The sequence below is a fragment of the Somniosus microcephalus genome, unplaced genomic scaffold, assembly GCF_052327205.1.
Source record: "Somniosus microcephalus isolate GS21.2 unplaced genomic scaffold, FLI_Smic_1.0 unresolved_chr2, whole genome shotgun sequence".
NCBI lineage: Eukaryota > Metazoa > Chordata > Chondrichthyes > Squaliformes > Somniosidae > Somniosus > Somniosus microcephalus.
In genome coordinates, this window is record NW_028225180.1 from 62,333,538 (window position 1) to 62,352,743 (window position 19,206).

The 19,206-nt window shown below is 45.4% G+C and overlaps 1 protein-coding gene across 3 annotated transcripts in view; it reads left to right on the plus strand.

Annotated features, from left to right (window-relative positions):
* The window catches only part of LOC147092721 (NACHT, LRR and PYD domains-containing protein 3-like), a 71,862-nt gene extending 53,630 nt beyond the window's left edge, over window positions 1–18,232 (plus strand). For 2 of the 3 annotated variants that reach the window (XM_085975996.1, XM_085975998.1), the window contains 3 exons: window positions 5,262–5,432; window positions 17,510–17,677; window positions 18,145–18,232. In XM_085975996.1, the coding sequence (XP_085832122.1) occupies window positions 5,262–5,432; window positions 17,510–17,677; window positions 18,145–18,232 (427 nt within the window). The remainder of the gene's footprint in view (window positions 1–5,261; window positions 5,433–17,509; window positions 17,678–18,144) is intronic. The other variant, XM_085975997.1, reaches the window with a different exon arrangement.
* The last annotated feature ends 974 nt before the right edge of the window (window positions 18,233–19,206 follow it).

Genomic DNA, 19,206 nt, shown 5'->3' on the forward strand with positions numbered 1-19,206 from the left:
CCCCAGTTAAAATGGAGCTAGATACAGGATCAGCTCTAACCGTAATAAATCGACGGGATTACGAGAGGCTATTTTCGCATATATCTCTAAAAGACACATCCATTATCTTAAAAACATATACGGGGCAGAATGTGTACCCCAAAGGAAAAATAAGGGTGTCTGTTGTATACAACAGCAAAGAAATACAAAAGTTGTATTTATAGATTCTACAAGATGGTGGACCACCGTTGTTGGGACGTGAATGGATCAGAAAGATACGTTTAGACTGGCACTCCATTCAGGCACTGACGGTGACCAGAAAGGAAAAAAACAATGATGACATCATACCTGAACGATTAAAAGACATATTGACCAACGCCAAAGAAGTGTTTCAAGAGAAACTAGGAACCTTGAAAGGCATCACCGCCTCAATAAAAGTGGAAGATGCAGCAAATCCCAATTTTTTTAAGGCAAGACGGGTGCCATACGCAATACGTCCAGCAGTCGAGGCAGAGCTGGAGAATTTGGAAAAAGCAGGCATATTATCCAAAATAGATTGGAGCAAATGGGCAACACCCATCGTTCCAGTCATGAAAAAAGCATTGAATAAAGATAAATCTGAAGAACAGAGAAAGATTCGCATCTGTGGTGACTTCAAGGTGACTGTAAACCCGGTCCTTCACACAGTACAGTATCCTCTTCCGAGGATAGAAGATATTTTCGCCTCACTATCCGGAGGGAAACGTTTCACCAAAATTGACTTGGCACAGGCATATCTACAGATGGAGGTTGAGGAGGCCTCTAAAAAGTATCTCACGATAAACACACACAAAGGCCTGTACCAGTACAATCGACTGGTTTTTGGAGTAGCATCAGCTCCAGCTATCTGGCAAAGAGCTATGGAGCAAGTCCTGCAAGGGATTCCGGGGACTCAATGCTACCTAGACGACATCCTTGTAACAGGAGAAAACGACAACGAGCACCCTGCCAATTTGGAGCAGGTGCTCACTAGGCTGAAAGAACGGGGCCTACGAGCGAATTTCCCCAAGTGCGAATTTTTCCAAAATCAGATATCATATTGTGGCCACATAATTAATAATGAAGGGTTGCATAAGTCACCTGAAAAAATTGAAGCGGTCATAAAAGCCCCAGCACCCGAAAATGTTTCACAATTAAGGTCGTTCCTGGGATTAATAAATTACTATCATAAATTTTTACCGAACTTATCGACTCTTCTACACCCTCTTAATGAACTTCTAGAAACAGGAGTGATTTGGAAATGGAACGAAGACTGTAAACATGCCTTCCATAAATGCAAAGACTTAATCACATCTGAAGAAGTTTTGGCTCATTACAACCCATCACTGCCAATCAGACTGGCGTGCGATGCATCCCCTTATGGCATAGGAGCAGTATTATCCCATAAATTCCCTGATGGCTCAGAACAGCCGATAGCTTTTGCGTCACGATCATTAAACTCAGCTGAGCGTAACTATGCCCAAATCGACAGGGAAGCACTCCACCTGGTATGGGGAGTGAAGAAATTCAACCATAACCTACACGGACAAAAATTTACCTTGTTGACTGACCATCAACCCCTCATCTCCATATTCAACCCTAAAAAAGGTGTTCCCATTATGACAGCGCAAAGGCTACAGAGGTGGTCCCTTTTTCTAGGGGCACACCAATACAACATAGAATACAAAGGATCAAAACAGCATGGGAATGCTGATGGTTTATCGCGCCTACCGTTGCCAACGGTAGAAGAGGCACCTACAGTAGACCCAGTTGAGATGTTCCACTCTACCATAGTGGAATGTCTACCAGTGACAAATTCTGCCATTGAAAGAGAGACGAGAAATGACCCGACTCTCTCACGGGTCTACGATTTAACAGTGAAGGGATGGCCAGCACATGGCGAACCACTGTGGCCAGCATTCTCGCAAAGAATAGAACAGCTGTCAGTGTGCCGAGGAACCTTGATGTGTGGATCCAGAGTGGTGATTCCACCCAAACTCCAGGATAAAGTGCTAAAGGAGCTTCACGAGGGGCATCTGGGTGGAGTGAAAATAAAGAACCTAGCTAGGGCGTTTGTATGGTGGCCAGGTATCGATGGAGACATCGAAGAAATGACCAAGAGCTGCCTAGGATGCCAAAAGCTCCAAAACGCTCCACCACAAGCCCCTCTACTTCCATGGGAGTGGCCCTCATCTCCCTGGCAAAGGGTGCACATCGACTTTGCTGGTCCATTTATGCACTCAATGTTTTTAATCGCGGTTGATGCACACTCCAAGTGGCCGGAGGTAATAAAGATGCCCTCCACCACCACGGAAAAAACCGCTACTGTATTAAGGACCATATTTGCCAGGAATGGGCTGCCGGAACAGATATGTTCTGATAATGGACTGCAATTTGTGTCCGAAGAATTCAGAAAATTCTTAAAAAACAATGGGGTTAAGCACTACATGTCCGCCCCATACCATCCCGCCACCAATGGATTGGCTGAAAGATTTGTCCAGACCTTCAAGAAGGCCATAAAGGCCATGGGTAATGAAGACATAAAACTTCAGCACAAGGTGGATAACTTCTTATTCGCATACAGGAATGCAACACATATGGTAACCAACCAAACTCCCGCCATGATGTTCTTCAATAGAAACCTAAGATGCCGGCTGGATTTGGTCAAGCCCAACATCAGAAGGGACGTGGAGAACCAGCAGTTTCAAGGCATGAATGAAAGGCCAACTAGAACCTTCCAGATAGGTCAACAAGTTTTGGCCCGGGACTACCGAACCGAGAAATGGCAGCCTGGAACTATCTGCACACGACTAGGACCACTGATGTATACCGTGGACATCGGAGAAAGCATAATAAGGCGCCATACTGACCAAATCATAAAGTCATCCGAAAAGGGACAACCTACACCACAACTCTATACATCTAACGATGAAGTAGAGATACCCATATCTACCTCCGATCCGGTGATACTGGAACCCGATGAACCCAACAGTGGCATTCAAGCCGAATCAGCCCTGCCAGAAGAATCTACTACACCACCAGAAACTAATACACCCCCGAGGCATTATCCGGACCGAGTCAGGAATCCTCCTGAGAGACTGACATATAATTAATTAACTGCAGCAATGTATATTATTTTGCTTATAACATGTAATTAATAATTACTTAAAATATGATGTACTGGTTAGCTAAAAGGGGAGGAATTGTGGTGTATGTGCCTTTAAGGGCCCCAGGTGTGCTGTAATGCCGGTAATTGCCACTCGGGCTATATAAGCCTGTATATTGTGTATATCCGTTAGAAACCCCCCCCCCCCCAGACTTTGCTTTGTAAATACCAATGAAACAACTCCTGTCTTCAGTGTCTTTATCAACACATGGACACTACAACCTTACTTTGACTTTAACGACTGGACTGTAGAAATACTCACCAGCTCCTCGTTACCAATCAGTTTCTTCCCTGGTTGTGACGTCACTTTAGTGGTTTTGCAGTTGTTGTTGTTAAACTGCTCCCGCTCTTGGACTCTTTCCTTGGTGTAAAGTAAGAACCAATTCCCAACTCGCAGCACTCTGTTTAAACCGCACTTAGGGCTCCACCCAGGGCCGATGAGTCTGGGTCTCGCTCGCTCGCTCTCCTGCTGCTTAAATCCTCAGTGTCCTCGCTCAGGCTCTACCCAGGGCCACTGCTCCAAAAAAAACCTTGACTATTCCATCCTTGCAAACTACAGCCCCATCAACAACTTTTCTTTCCTCTCCATAGTCCTTGAACGTGTTGTCTCCTCAAAAATCCGTGCCTGTATTTTCCAGAACTCCATGTATGAATCTCTTCAATCTGTTTCCATCCCTGCCACAGCACCGAAACGGCTGTTCTCAAAGTAACAAATGACATCCTTTTTGACTGTGACAAAGATAAACAATTGCTCCTCACCCATCCCGACCCGCCTGCAGCCTTTGGCACGATTTACCGCACCTTCTCTTGAAACACCTCTTCACTGTCATCCAGCTGGGTGGAATTGTATTCACCCGGTTCCATTCTTATCTGTCCAGTCGTACCTATAGAATCACCTGCAATGGCTTCTTGTCACAATCCCACACCATTACCTCTGGTGTCCCCCAAGGTCTATGCTTGGCCCGCTCATCTGCATGCTGACCCACTGTGACATAATCTGAAAATACAGCATCAGTGTCCACGCGTATGCTGACTACACTCAGCTCCATCTCACCACCACCTATCTCGAACACCCAACTTTCCCTAAATTCTCACACTGCTTGTCCGGCACCCGGTTGGGATGAGCTGAAATTTCCTACAGCTAAATATTGGCAGGACCGAAGCCATTGTTTATGTTCCCTGCCACAATCTAAATTCCCTAGGCACTGACTCCTTCCCTCTGCCTGGTAACTGACTGAGGCTAAACCAGACTGTTCGCAACCTTGGTGTCATATTTGACCCCGAGATGAACTTCCCATCACATATCAGCACCATCATCAAGTGCACCTCCAGAACATCACCCGAATCCGCCTCCGCCTCAGCTCACTGCTGCTGAAACCCTCCTCCACGCCTTTATTACCTGTAGACTTGACTATTTCAAACGACTGCTGGCTGGCCTCCCACTTTCTACCCTCTGTAAACTTGAGGTCCTCCAAAACTCTGCTGCTTGTGTCCTAACTCTCACCAAGTCCCTTTCACCTTTCACCTATGATCCCTGTGCTCGCTGACCTGCATTGGTTCCCGGTTAAGCAATGCCTCGAATTTAAAATGATCATCCTTGTTTTCGAATCCCTCCATGGCCCCGCCCTTCCCTATTTCTGTTACCTGCTCCAGCCCTACATCCTTCTGAGATATATCAGCACTGCTCCAGTTCTAGACTCTTGAACATCCCTGACTTTAATCGCTCCACCATTGGTGGTCGTGCCTTCAGCTGCCAAGTCCCAGAGCTCTGGAATTCCCTCCCTAAACTTCTCTTCTCTTTACTTACCTGTCCTCCTTTAAGACGCTCCTTAAAACTTACCTCTTTGACCAAGCTTTTGGTCATCTGCCCTAATATCTCCTTATTTGGCTCAGTGTTAAATTTTATTGGATAACGCTCCTGTGAAGCTCCCTGGGATGTTTTATTAACTTAAAAGCGCTAGATAAATACATGTTGTTGTAGTATCAGTGATAGTGTTATTAATAAACACTGTACATTATTATTAGCATCAATTGTACTGTTATTAATAAATATTGGGGATTTACTCTGATTTTGTTAATTCTCTCTCTCTGATCCCAGGCTGTTTAAAAACGGTCTCACAGTTTCTTCTACCAAGGATCTCGCCTCTACTCTCAGTACTAACCAATCACTGATGTCCCTGGACCTGGGTTGTAATAATGTGGGAGATTCAGGAGTGAAACTATTGTCTGCGGCTCTGAGGGATCCCAGCAGTAAAATTCAGAAGCTGTGGTAAGTGCCAGACTCTGAGCAATTGTGTTTATAATTTGTTAACTTTATCGCAGTTTCCATTCAGTTTTAGATCGATAAATACAATATCCAGTGCCTTTATTTAACTATTTACCATTTTACTATCTCAGTCTTTCAGAAGTCAGCTTCTCAGAATTTTAAGAATTAGGAGCAGGAGTCAGCCATACCGCCCCTCAAGCCTGCTCCACCAGTCAATAAGATCATGGCTGATCATCGACGTCAACTCCAATTCCCCACCTGATCACCATATTCTGTGATTCCCCTAAAGTCCAAAAACCTATCTTCTCTCAGCCTTGATTGTGCTCAACGACTCAGCTTCCACAGCCCTTTGGGGTGGAGCATTCCAAAGATTCACCTTCCTCTGAGTGAAGAAATTCCTCCTTGTCTCTTAAATGGCCGAACCCTTATCCTGAGGCTATGCCCCTTAGTTCTAGATGCTCCAGTCAGGGGAAACAACCTCTCAGCAGCTACCCTGTCAGTCCCCCTCAGAATCTAATATGTTGCAATGAGGTCATCTCTCATTCTTCTAAACTCCAGAGAGTATCGGCGCAAACTACTGACTCTCTCCTCATATGGCAACCCTCTCATACCAGAGATCAATCTGGTGAACCTTGGTTGCACTGCCTCTAAGACATGTATCTCCTTTCTCAGAGAAGGAGACCAAAACAGCGCACAGTACTGCAGGTGTGGTCTCACCAAAGCCCGGTACAACTGGAGTAAGCCTGCCTTACTCTTGAACTTCACCCCCTTGCAAAAAAAAGGCAAAAATGCTAGTTGCCTTCCTAATTGCTTGGTGTACCTGCATGCTAACTTTCTGTATTTCCTGTACAAGGGCACCTAAATTGCTCTGAACACCAACATTTAATAGTTTCTCATCATTTAAAAATATCCTGTTTTTCTAGCCTTCCTAGCGAAGTGAATAATCTCTTATTTCCTCACATTATATTCCATCTGGCACCTTATTGTCCACTCACTTAGCTTGTCTATATGTCTTAGCAAAATCTGTGTGTCCGCCTCCCAGTTTACTTTCCCACCAACTTTGTATTCTCATCAAACTTGGATACATTGCACTCTGTCCCTTCACCTAGTTCATTAATATAGATTGTAAATAGGTGAGGCCCAAGCAATGACCCCAATGACCCCAAAACTCCCTGGACTCAGCAAAGGTCCCGGCAGACTGGACAACTGCTAATGTAACACCCTTATTTAAAAAGGGCAGTAGAGAGAAGGCTGGAAACTATAGACCGGTTAGCCTAAAATCTGTGGTAGATAAAATTTTGGAGTCCATTATTAAGGAGACAGTAACAGGACATTTGGATAATCATAATTTAATAGGACAAAGTCAGCATGGTTTTATGAAGGGGAAGTCATGTTTGACAAATTTGCTGGAGTTCTTTGAGGAAGTAACATATAGGGTGGATAAAGGGGAATCAGTGGACGTAGTGTATTTCGACTTCCAAAAGGCATTTGATAAGGTGCCACACAAGATTATTGCTTAAGATATAAAATCACGGGATTGGGGGTAATATTCTGCCATGGATAGAGGATTGGCTATCAAAGAGAAGGCAGAGAGTTGGGATAAATGGTTCATTCTCAGACTGGCAATCAGTAACTAGTGGTGTTCCGCAGGGGTCATTGCTGGGTCCCCAACTCTTTACAATCTATATTAACGATTTGGAGGAGGGGACCGAGTGTAACATATCAAAGTTTGCAGATGATACTAAGATGGGAGGGAAAGTAGTGAGTGAGGAGGACATAAAAAACCTGCAAGGGGACATAGACAGGCTAAGTAAGTGGGCAGAGATTTGGCAGATGGAATACAATACTGGAACGTGTGAGGTTATGCACTGTGGCAGGAAAAATCGTAGAGCAAGTTATTATCTTAATGGCAAGTAACTGGAAAGTACTGAAGTAAAAGGGATCTGGGGGTCCTGGTGCACGAAACTCAAAAGGTTAGTATGCAGGTGCAGCAAGTGATTAAGAAGGCCAATGGAATGTTGGCTTTCATTGCTAGGGGGATAGAATATAAAAATAGGGAGGTATTGCTTCAGTTGTACAAGGTATTGGTGAGACCGCACCTGGAATACTGCGTACAGTTTTGGTGTCCATACTTAAGATAGGACATACTTGCTCTCGAGTCAGTACAAAGAAGGTTCACTCGGTTAATCCCGGGGATGAGGGGATGGACATATGAGGAGAGGTTGAGTAGATTGGGACTCTACTCATTGGAGTTCAGAAGAATGAGAGGCGATCTTATTGAAACATATTAGATTGTGAAGGGGTTGAATCGGGTGGATGCGGGGAAGATGTTCCCGATGATGGGTGGAACTAGGGGGCATAGACTTAGAATAAGGGGCTGCTCTTTCTAAACTGAGATGAGGAGGAACTACTTCACTCAGAGGGTGGTAGGTCCATGGAATATGCTGCCCCAAAAAGCTGTAGAAGTAACATCATTACATAAATTTAAAACAGAAATAGACAGTTTCCTAGAAGTAAAGGGAACTAAGGGTTACAGGGAGCGGGCAGGAATTTGGACATGAGTCTAGGTTCGGATCGGTCATGGCCCTGTGGGTAGCAGAGCGGTCCCAGGGGCCGTGTAGCCTGATCCTGCTCCTATTTCGTGTGTCTAATTCTGTTAGATTCAGGAGATGGTTCTGTGATAATGGATTGGCGGTTAGGATCAGATCAGCCATGATCTTATTGAATGGCGGAGCAGGCTCGAGGGGCCGATTGGCCTACTCCTGCTCCTATTTCTTATGTTCTTGTGGCACCCCACTCGTTGCAGCCTGCCAACCTGAAACTGACACGTTTATCGCTACTTTCTGTTTTCTGTCCATTAACCAATCCACTATCGGTGCTATTATATTATCCCCAGATCGATGAGCCCTTATCTTGCGTACCATTCTTTGATGTGGCACCTTATCGAATGCCTTTTGGAAATCCAAATATACTGCATCCACTGGTTACCCTTTATCTACCATGCTAGTTACATCCTCAGAAGCTCTAATAAATTTGTCAAACATGATTTCACTTTCATAAAACCATGTTGACTCTGCCCAATCATGTTATGATTTTTCTAAGTTCCCTGATACCACTTCCCTAACAATGAATTCCAGCATTTTCTCGACAACTGATGTCAGGCTAATTGGCCAGTCGTTCCCGGTTTTCTCTCTCCCTCCTTTCTTGAATAACATGATTACAGTTGCAATTTTATAGGTTAGAGTCTTAGACGTCGTTTTTTTAGACTTTGAGTTTTCATAGTCAGCTCTCTGTGATTTACAGGTCAGTGGGTTGACTACAATGGCAGGCCAGCTGGGTTCCTTGTATCTGCATCCTGCTTTATGTGGGAACTCCAGGGCACTTCCTGACCACGTGTGCAGGAAGTGCCGTCAGTTGCTCGAGCTCAAGTTCCGAATTTCAGAGCATGGGGAGCGGCGGGATTCACTGCAATGAATCCGGGAGCTGGAGAGTTTCCTTGAACATACGTTCTAGGATGTGGTCACCCCACAGCTGCAGAAGGTGAAGCAATAGGTGACCACCAGACAGGATAGCAGGAATGCACAGGGACTGCAGGAATTTCCCAAGCCAGTAGCAATTGCTAACCGGTTTTCAGTTTTGAATACCCGGGAGGGTGACTGCTCCACGAGAAATTTGACTTCAGACAGGGGAAAAAGAAAGAGTGGAAATGCAATAGGCACAGGGGATTCGATAGTTAAGGTCATTGTTTCTGTAACTGAAAACGTGATTCGCAATGGTATGTTGCCTCCCTGGTGACAGGGTAAAGGATATCAGCGAGTGGGTGCAGGACTTTCCGTGAGGGGATGGGGAACAGCAAGCGGTCGTGGTCCATGACAGAATAATGACATATGTAGATAAAGCAGTTTCAGGAGCTAGGAAAAAGATTTCAAAAACAGGACCTCAAAGGTAGTAATGTCAGGGTTACTCCCAGTGCCACGTGCTGGTGAATATAGAAACATGATGTTACTGCAGGTAAGTACGTGGCTGGGCAAGTAGTTCAGGAGAGAGGGTTTCAGATTCCTGGGTCATTGGGGCCAGTTCTGGGGCAAGGGGAACCTGTAAAAGATGGATGGAATGCACCTGAACAAAAGCCGGGGCCAATGTTCTCAATGTGTGGTTAACTAGTACTGTTGGGGTTTAAAAACATTTGGCAGGGGAAGGGGAACCAGGAAATAGCAGAGAGGGGCAAAATAAGATTAGAGGGCAGAGTGATCTAAACAGTGGTGCAATTAGGAATGTCCCATTAATTGAAGGGAAAAGATTGAGGAACATAGTGAAAGTGATGAAGGAGGTATTAAATTGTATGTTGGCTTGAGTAGAGGAACAGAGGGAGAACTGTTATATTGTTGGAAGTTTTTTTTTTACAGAGCTCCAAACAGTGAGAAGAAGATAGATGGGCAAAATTGTTGGCACTTTTCAAATGTGTGTTACAAAAATAGAGCAGTGATATTAGTAAACTTTAAATACCCTAATATAGACTGCGTAAACATAGTGCTAATGGAAGGGAAGGAGAGGGATTTCTGATATGTGCACAAGATAACCTTCTCAGTCAATATGGCTCCAGTCTAACAAGGAAGAAAGTAGTATTGGATCTGATTCTGGGAAATGAAGTAGGACAAGTGGAGTCTGTTACAGTAGGAGAACATCTAGCTAACAGTGACCACAACATAATTCGGTTTAAAGTAATTATGGGAAGAGACCAGAAAATGTCGAAGTTAAAAATGTTAAACGGAGAGGAGATAATTTCAGTAATTGAAGAATCCAGCACAGGTAGATTGGAAAATGTGATTGCAGGGTAAAACAGTAACGGAGCAATGGGGGGCATTCAGTGAAGTGATAGTTCAGGTAAAAACTAGGCATATTCCTTTGAAGGGAAAAGATAGATTATCCAAAGCCAATGAGCACCTGGATGAAAAAATAAATAAAAGTTAAAATAAGACAGAAGAAGGAGTCTTATGAAAAATGCCAGGAGCAAGATTCAGTTAATAACCAGGAAGATTATGGAAAGTACGGGAGGGAATTGAAAAAAAAGTTAATACGTGAGGCAAAGAGATGTTACGAGAAGATTTGCAAGCAGACATTAAATTGAACCCTAAAATGTTTAATAAACCTCTAAAGTGTAAGCAGTTTGCTGGGGAAAAAGTTGGGCCTATTAAGGAACCAAAGGGAAATCTCCAGGTGGAGGCAGAGGACATGGCAAAAGCATTAAGCCAGTAATTGCATCTCTCCTCACAAAGGAAGCGGATGATGTGAAGGTTACACTAAAATAGGAGAGAGAGGTTATGGACAGGATAATGATAGATAGTGAAGATGTACTAAACAGTTTAGTATTACAAAAAGCTGGTCGGTCACCTGGTCCAGATGGCAAGCATCCTAGGTTGCTGAAAGAAGCAAAGGTAGAAATAGCAGAGGCAGTGGTCACATCCTTTTAGTTCTCAAGGTTAATCAAGCAGAGCCAGGATGGATTTGTTAAAGGCAATATTGTCTTGACGAACTTGATTTAATTCTTTGACGAGGTAATAGAGAAGGTGGATCAAGATAGCGCAGTAGATGTTGCAGATATGGACTTTACAAAGGAATTCGACAATAGGCAATACAGGAGCTTATTAAGAAGACGGAAGTCCATGGAATTAAGGGGAATGTGGCGGAATGGATACAATATTGGCTCAGTGACATGAAGCAAAGGGTAGTGGTGGATGGATGTATTTTTCAGACAGGGAGGTGGTTTGCAGTGGTGTTCCCGAAGCGTCAGTTTTGGGTTCATTACTGTTTTCAGTTTTTTATAAATGAACTAGATTCTGGTGTAGGGAGCCGCATTATAACGTTTGCAGATGATACAGAACTAGGCAAAGTAGTAGATCATATATAAGATTGGTCTAGGCTTCAGTCTGACTTAGATGGTGAAATGGGCATGGCAAATGAAGTTCAATGCAGAGAAATGTGAACACAGGAGCACAGACACAGGAGGAGGCCATTTAGCCCCTCGAGCCTGTACCACCATTCAATGAGACAATAGCTGATCACCAATCTAACTTCATATGCCCGCCTTTGACCCATATCCCTAAAACCTTTGGTTAACAAACTGTAAAGAATCTCGGATTGAAAATTAATAATTGATCTGGTATCAATCACCATTTGCGACAGAGTTCAAAACTTCTACCACACGTTGTGTGTAGCAGTGTTTCGTAATTTCACTCCTGAATGGTCTGGCTCTGATGTTTAGACTATGCCCCCAAGTCCTAGAATCTGCAACCAGCGGAAATAATTTCTCTCTATCTTTATTTTTTATTCGGTCATGGCTTGTGGGTGTCGCTGGCATGAACAGAATTTATTGCCCATGCCTAACTGCCCTTGAGAAGGTGGTGGTGAGCCGTCTTCTTGAACCGCTATGGTCCGTGTGGCGAATGTACTCCCACAGTGCTGTTAGGGAGGGTTGTTCCAGGATTTTGACCAAGTGATGATGAAGGAACAGCGATATACTTCCAAGTCAGAATGGCATGTAACTTGGAGTGGAACTTGTCTACTGCCCTTGTCCTTCAAGGTGCTAGAGGTCACAAGTTTGTGAGGTGCCAAAGAAGCCTTGGGGAGTTGCTGCAGTGCATGTTATAGATGGTGAACACTGCAGCCACTGTATGCCGGTGGTGTAGGGAGTGAATACTTAGGTGGTGGGTGGGGTGCCAATCAAGCGGGCTGCTTTGTCTTGGATGGTGTCGAGGTTCTTGAGTGCTGTTGGAGCTGCTCTCATCAAGGCAAGTGGGCAGTATTTCAACATACTCCTGACTTGTGACTTTTAGATGGTGGAAAGGCTTTGGGGAGTCAGGAGGTGAGACACTGCAGAATAACTAGCCTCTAACCTGCTCTTGTTGCCAGAGTTGTTATGTGGCTGGTCCCATTAAGTTTCTGATCAATGGTGACCCCCAGGATGCTTATGTTGGGGGATCCAGCGATGGTAATGTCGTTGAATGTTAAGGGGCGCTGGTTAGACTCTCGCTTGTTGGAGCTAGTCATTGCCTGGCACTTCTGTGGCACAAATGTTACTTACCACATATCAGCCCAAGCCTGAATGTCCTCCAGGTCTCGTTGCATGCGGGCATGGACTGCTTCATTATCTGAGGAGTTGCAAATGGCACTGAACACTGCAATCATCAGCGAACATCCCCACTGCTGACCTTCTGATGGAGGGAAGGTCAATGATGTAGCAGATGAAGATGGCTGGGGCTAGGGCACTGCCCTGAGGAACACCTGCAGCGATGTCCTTGGGCTGTGATGATTGACCTTCAATCCACAACCATCTTCCTTTGTGCTATGTATGACTCCAGCCAGTGGACAGATTTTCCCCTGATTCCCATTGACTTCAATTTTACTAGGGCTCCTTGATGCCACAGCTAGTGAAATGCTGCGTTGATGTCAAACGCAGTCACTCTCAGCTCACTTCTGGAATTCAGCTCTTTGTCCATGTATGGACCAAGGCTGCAATGGGCTCTGGAGCTGTGCCGTCCTGATGACACAAATTGGGCATCGGTGTGCAGGTTATTGCCGAGTAAGTGCCGCTTGATTGCACTGTAAACGACACCTTCCATGACTTTGCTGATGATTGAGAGTAGACTGATGGGGCAGTAATTGACTGGGTTGGATCTGTCCTGGATTTGTGGACAGGACATACCGGGGCAGTTTTCTGCATTTCCGAATAGATGCCAGTGTTGTAGCTGTACTGGAACAGCTTGGCTAGAGGTGCAGCTAGTTCTGGAGCAGAAGTATTCAGCACGACAGCGGAGATGTTGTCGGGGCCCATAGTCATAGAGTTATACAGCACAGAAAGAGGCCCATCATGTCTGTGCCAGTCGTCAAGCCCTATCTATTCTAATCCCAATTTCCAGCACTTGGCCCATAGCCTTGTATGCTATGGCGTTTCAAGTGCTCATCTAAATGCTTCTTGAATGTTGTGAGGGTTCCTGCCTCTATCACCCTTTCAGGCAGTGAGTTCCAGATTCTAACCGCCCTCTAGGTGATTTATTTCCCCCTCAAATCTCCTCTAAACCTCATGCTCCTTACCTTGAATCTATGCCCCCTGGTTATTAACCCCTCTACTAAGGGGAAAAGTTCCTTTCTATCTACCCTATCTATGCCCATCATAATTTTGTACACCTCAATCAGGTCCCCTCTCAGCCTTCTCTGCTCTAAGGAAAACAACCCCAGCCTGTCCAGTCTCTCTTCATAGCTGAAACACTCCAGCCCAGGTAACATCCTGGTGAATCTCCTCTGCACCCTCTCAAATGCAATCACATCCTTCCTATAGTGTGGCGACCAGAACTGCACACAGTATTCCAGCTGAGGCCTAAATAGCGTTTTGTACAGCTCCATCATAACCTCCCTGCTCTTATAATCTATGCCTTGGCTAATGAAGGCAAGTATCCCATATGCCTTTTAAACCATCTTCTCTACCTGTCCTGCTGCCTTCAGGGATCTATGTACATGCACAGCAAGGTCCCTCTGATCCATGTCCGTGCTAGGATCCTACCATTCATTGTATATTCCATTGCCTTGTTAGTCCTCCCAAAATCCATCAACTCACACTTTTCAGGGTTAACTTCCATTTGCCACTGTTCTGCCCATCTAACCATCCCATCTATATCGTCCTGTAGCCTGAGGCTTCCCTCCTCGCTATTTACCACTCCAGCAATTTTCATATCATCTGCGAACTTACCGATCATACCTCCTACATTCGCACCTAAATCATTAATGTACACTACAAACAGCAAAGGACCCAGCACCGTTCCCTGCGGTACACTACTGGAAACAGGATTCCAGTCAAAAAAACAACCTTCCACCATCACCCTCTGCCTCCTGCCACTAAGCCAATTTTGGATCCAGTGTGCCAAATTGCCCTGGATCCCATGGGCTCTTCCCTTCTTGACCAGTCTCCCATGTGGGACTTTGTCAAAAGCCTTACTGAAGTCCATGTAGACTACATCAACTGGACTACCCTCATCCACACACCTAGTCAACCCCTCGAAAAATTTAATCAAATTGGTTAGACATTATCTCCCCCTGACAACGCCATGCTGACAATCCTTGATTAATCCTTGCCTCTCCAAGTGGAGACTTTGCTGTATCCAGTGCGCTCAGCCATTCTTGATATCACGTGACTCGAATTGGCTGAGGAATTTGTTTTGTGATGGTGGGGACCTGAGGAGGAGGAGGCTGATATGACTCATCCACTCGGCACTTCCGGTGAAGATGGTTGTTAACATTTCAGCGTTGTCTTTTGCCCTCACGTGCTGGGCACCACCATCATCGAGGATGGAGCCTCCTCCTCCAGTTAGTTGTTTAATGGTCCACCACCATTCCCGAATGGATGTGGCAGGACTGCAGAGTTTTGATCTGATCCGTTGATCATGGGATCGCTTAGCCCTGTCTATAGCATGCTGCTTCCGCTTTTTAGCATGCATGTAGTCCTGCGTTGCAGTTTCCCCAGGTTGCACATCATTTTTAGATACGCCTGGTGCTGCTCCTGGCATGCTCTTCTGCACTCCTTATTGAACCAGGATTGGTCCCCTGGCTTGAGGGAACTGGTAGAGTGAGGATTATTCCGGGCCATGAGGTTACAGACTGTGGTGGAATACAATTCTGCTGCGAATGATGGCCCACAGAGCCTCGTGGATGCTCGGTTTTGAGCTGCGAGATCTGTACTGAATCTATTACATTTAGCACGGTGGTAGTGCGACACAACACGATGGAGGTTGTCCTCAGTGTGAAGACTGGACTTCGTCTCCACAATGACTTTACGGTGGTCACTTCCAGCATTGCTGTCATGGACAGATGCACCTGCGACAAGTAGATTGGTGAGGATGAGGTGAAGTAGGTTTTTCCTCTCTCACCACCTGTCGCAGACCCAGTCTGGCAGCTACATCCTTCGGTGCTCGGTCAGTAATGGTGCTACCGAGCTACTCTTGGTCATGGATATTGATGTTAGCCACGCAGAGTACATTCTGTGCCCGTGTTACTCTCAGTGCTTCGTGCAAGTGGTGGTCAACATGGAGGAGTACTGATTCATCAGCTGAGGGAGGGCGGTAGGTGGTAATTAGCAGGAATTTTCCTTGCCCATGCTTTTCCAGATGCCATGAGAGTTCATGGGGTCAGGATTCAGTGTTGAGGACTCCCTGGGCCACTCCCTCCCGACTGCATACCACTGAGCCGCCATCCCTGTTGGGGCTGTCCTGCCGGTGGAACAGGACATACCCAGGGATGGTGGTGGAGTCTGGGACACTCTCTGTTCCCCTTAATATCTTGAAAGCACCCAACAAATTATACCTTACCCTTCTAAATTCAAGGGAATACAACATCAGTTGTGTAATCTCTCCTTGTAATTCAACCATTGGAGTGCCGATATAATTCTGGTAAATCTGCGCTGCACTCCCTTCAAGGCCACTGTATCCTTCCTAGGGTTTGGTGTCCAGATCTGCTCACCGTGCTCCAAGTGTGGTCTAACCAAGGTTTTGTATAGTTGTAGCACAACTTCTACCCCCTTGTACTCTAGTCCTCTAGATATAAAGATCAGCATTCCATTCGCCTTTTTGTTTTTTTCTGTACCTCTTCATGACATTTTAATGATCTATATACCTTATCCCCCAGGTCTCTTTGGAACTCCACTGTTTTTAACTTTTCGCCATTTAGAAAGTACTCTGACCTCTCCTTTTTTTGGTCCATATTGGATGACCTCACATTTTCCGACATTGAAATCCATTTGCCACAATTTTGCCCATTCACTTAATCTATTAATCATTTTGCAATTCTATGCTATCAACTACACTACCTACAATGATGCCTACCTTTGCGTCGTCGGTAAAATTGGATATGTGGCTTTCTAGCCCATCGTGTAAGTCGTTAATAATTAGAGCGAATAGTTGAAGCCTCAACACAGATTACTGAGGGACACCACGAGTCCCATCATGTCAATTAGAGTACTCGCCCATTATCCCTACTTGCTGCCTCCTGCCGCTCAGCCAATTTCCTAACCAGCTCAATAACTTGCCTTCAGTTCCATGGGCTTCAACTTTCGTTAACAGGCTCTTATGAGGGACTTTATCAAATGCCTTGTGGAAGTCCATATAAATAACATCCATACATATTCCACTGTCCCCTGCTTTCGTCACCTCTTCAAAAAATTCAATCAGGCTCGTCAGGCATGACCTACCTTTTAGGTGAAGTGATGCACTTTGGGAGAAACGATATGGGAAGACAGTACACTATAAATGACATGGTTTTGAAAAGTGTAGATGAGGAAAGATAACTTGCTGTCCATATACATCCTTAAAGGTGGCAGGGCCAGTTAATGTCGTGGTCAAAAAGCACATGGGTTACTTGGTTTTATAAATAGTGGAATAGAATATAAAAGCAAATAGATCATGCTAAATCTTTATAGCTGAAGTATTGTAGAAAATTCTGTGTACCACATTTCAGGAGAGATGTAAATGCCGTAGAAAGGGTACAGAGGATGTTACCAGGGATGAGGGAATGCAGTTATAAGGTCGGTTGGAAAAGTTAGAACTGTTCTCCTTGGAAAAGAGAAGGTTAAGAGGAGACCTAATGGATGTTTTCAAGATGATGAAATGTTTTGATACAGTAGATAGGGAAAAATTATTCCCTCTGGTGAGTGGGCCAACAACTAAAAGTCAGAGATTCAAAATCATTGGAAATATATCCAGATAGGAGATAAGAATTTTTTTACGCAGAGAATAGTCGGGATCGGAAACGCTCTACCTGAAAAGTTGGTGGAAGCTGACTTCTTAAATAATTTTAACAGAGTTGGAGAATTTCTTCAGGATAAGCAACTTACAGGGTTACGGACAAAAAGCGGGGATGTGGGACTGAGAACGATGCTCTTTCAAAGAGCCAGCACAGGCCCGCACCGAATGGCCTCCTCTGCTCTAAATTTCTAGGAAACTATAATAACTGTACGTTATTATTAGTATCAGTAAATAGTGTTATAAATCACACTGGGGATTTATTCTGATTTCTGTTATTTCTGTTTCTGATCCCAGGCTGTATGATGCTGATCTCACAGATTCCTGTGTCGGGGATCTCGCCTCCGCGCTCAGTACAAACCGGTCACTGACGAATCTGACCCTGGGATCAAACTCCTTCACAGACCAATCTGTCCCCGCTCTCCGCCGCCTCATACTGAATTGCAAAAGCCTGAAGTGGATCGAGTGAGTTTTGGTGCTAATTTGTAATGTTATATATTACACGGTGGCATAGTGGTTAGCACTGTTGCCTCACAGCGCCAGGGACCCGGGTTCGAATCCGGCCTCGGGCGACTGTCTGTGTGGAGTTTGCACATTCTCCCCGTGTTTGCGTGGGTTTCCTCCGGGTGCTCCGGTTTCCTCCCACAGTCCAAAGATGTGCGGGTTAGGTTGATTGGCTATGATAAATTGACCCTTAGTGTTAGGGGGATTAAATGGGGATATGTGTTGGTGTAGGGGTTACGGGGATTGGGTGGGATGTGTGTCGGTGCAGGCTCGATGGGCCGAAATGGCCTCTATCTGCACTGTGGGGTTTCTGTGATTTCTGTGATTTCTGTGATTAAATATCAATGGGATTGAGTCAGTTTTATGTGTAATATTTGTCTGTAATTATTATTGAAATATTAACCAGTTTAATATTTAATCTGTTTCAGGCTGAGTGGGAATCGGTTCAGTTCAAATGGACAGAATCAGATGAAGTCACTGCAGGGAACAAGACATGGACTGAGGGTGGATGTGTGAACATTTCAATTGATGACCATCACTGCTCTTATCACATGATCATTTTTGACGTATTTTCTGCCCCTCCACTTTAAGCAGCCCTTTAAGGGTATCCAGCTCGAGCTGAGCGAGCGTCATCTCCCATTGTGATGTCAAAGGCCCAGCCACAGGGTCCCGAGTCTCAGTCGCCCGGCCCCACAGCGCTGCTTCTGCAGGATATCCGGGGCTGAATGTTCCCCAATGGGGCACTGGGGAAATGCACAGACAGGAAGGGCCCAGGGTGGGGCTCAGTCTGGGCTGCAGTGGGACACTGAATATTGCACTCAGTATTCCTGGGTTTGGGGATAGCATTATCCAGGGTTCCCACTGAGTATCAGTGCCTATTGACCCTGCTGGATAGTGAACCTCTGTGGGTTCAGGATGGGGACCGGTTCTGCTCAGCTGGGATGAATTCCATGATCCAATAGGGACTAACACCTAGGCCTAGAAATTCGGTTGGTAGCGCCTGAAGAGCCCGAGAATTGGGGCATTACCCAATTTTCGGGTGGGCGCAGTGAATATAGTGCCACCTCCCATATTGAGTATTCTTTTAGTGCCGGCGCTAACTCTTTGCACGTGCGCAGGCAGATCATGACGTCATTTCAGTGTGCAACGCCTTTTTGGCGGCCCGGACCGGATATTCGGTGGCGCCCGCAACCATTCCGCCTGGCGCTATCAGTGACAGTTGGATGTAGCGTTCCCAGGCCCTTCTCGGACTCGGGGGCGCTATTTAACGGGGACAGCACCAGTATAAAAGCTGCAGCCATTTGGCCTGGCAATTCTGATCGTTGCTGGAGAGAGTTGCTGACCTTCTGTTGGACAGTAATTTTCTCATTGAGCCTTCGCAGGCACTGGCACTGGCAGCTTGAGGGCCCGGCTCCCGAGCTGATGATGCAGCATCTGAAAGCAGGGAGGTGGAAGAGTGGCTTTAGCAAAAGGACAGCTTGGCAGCAAGG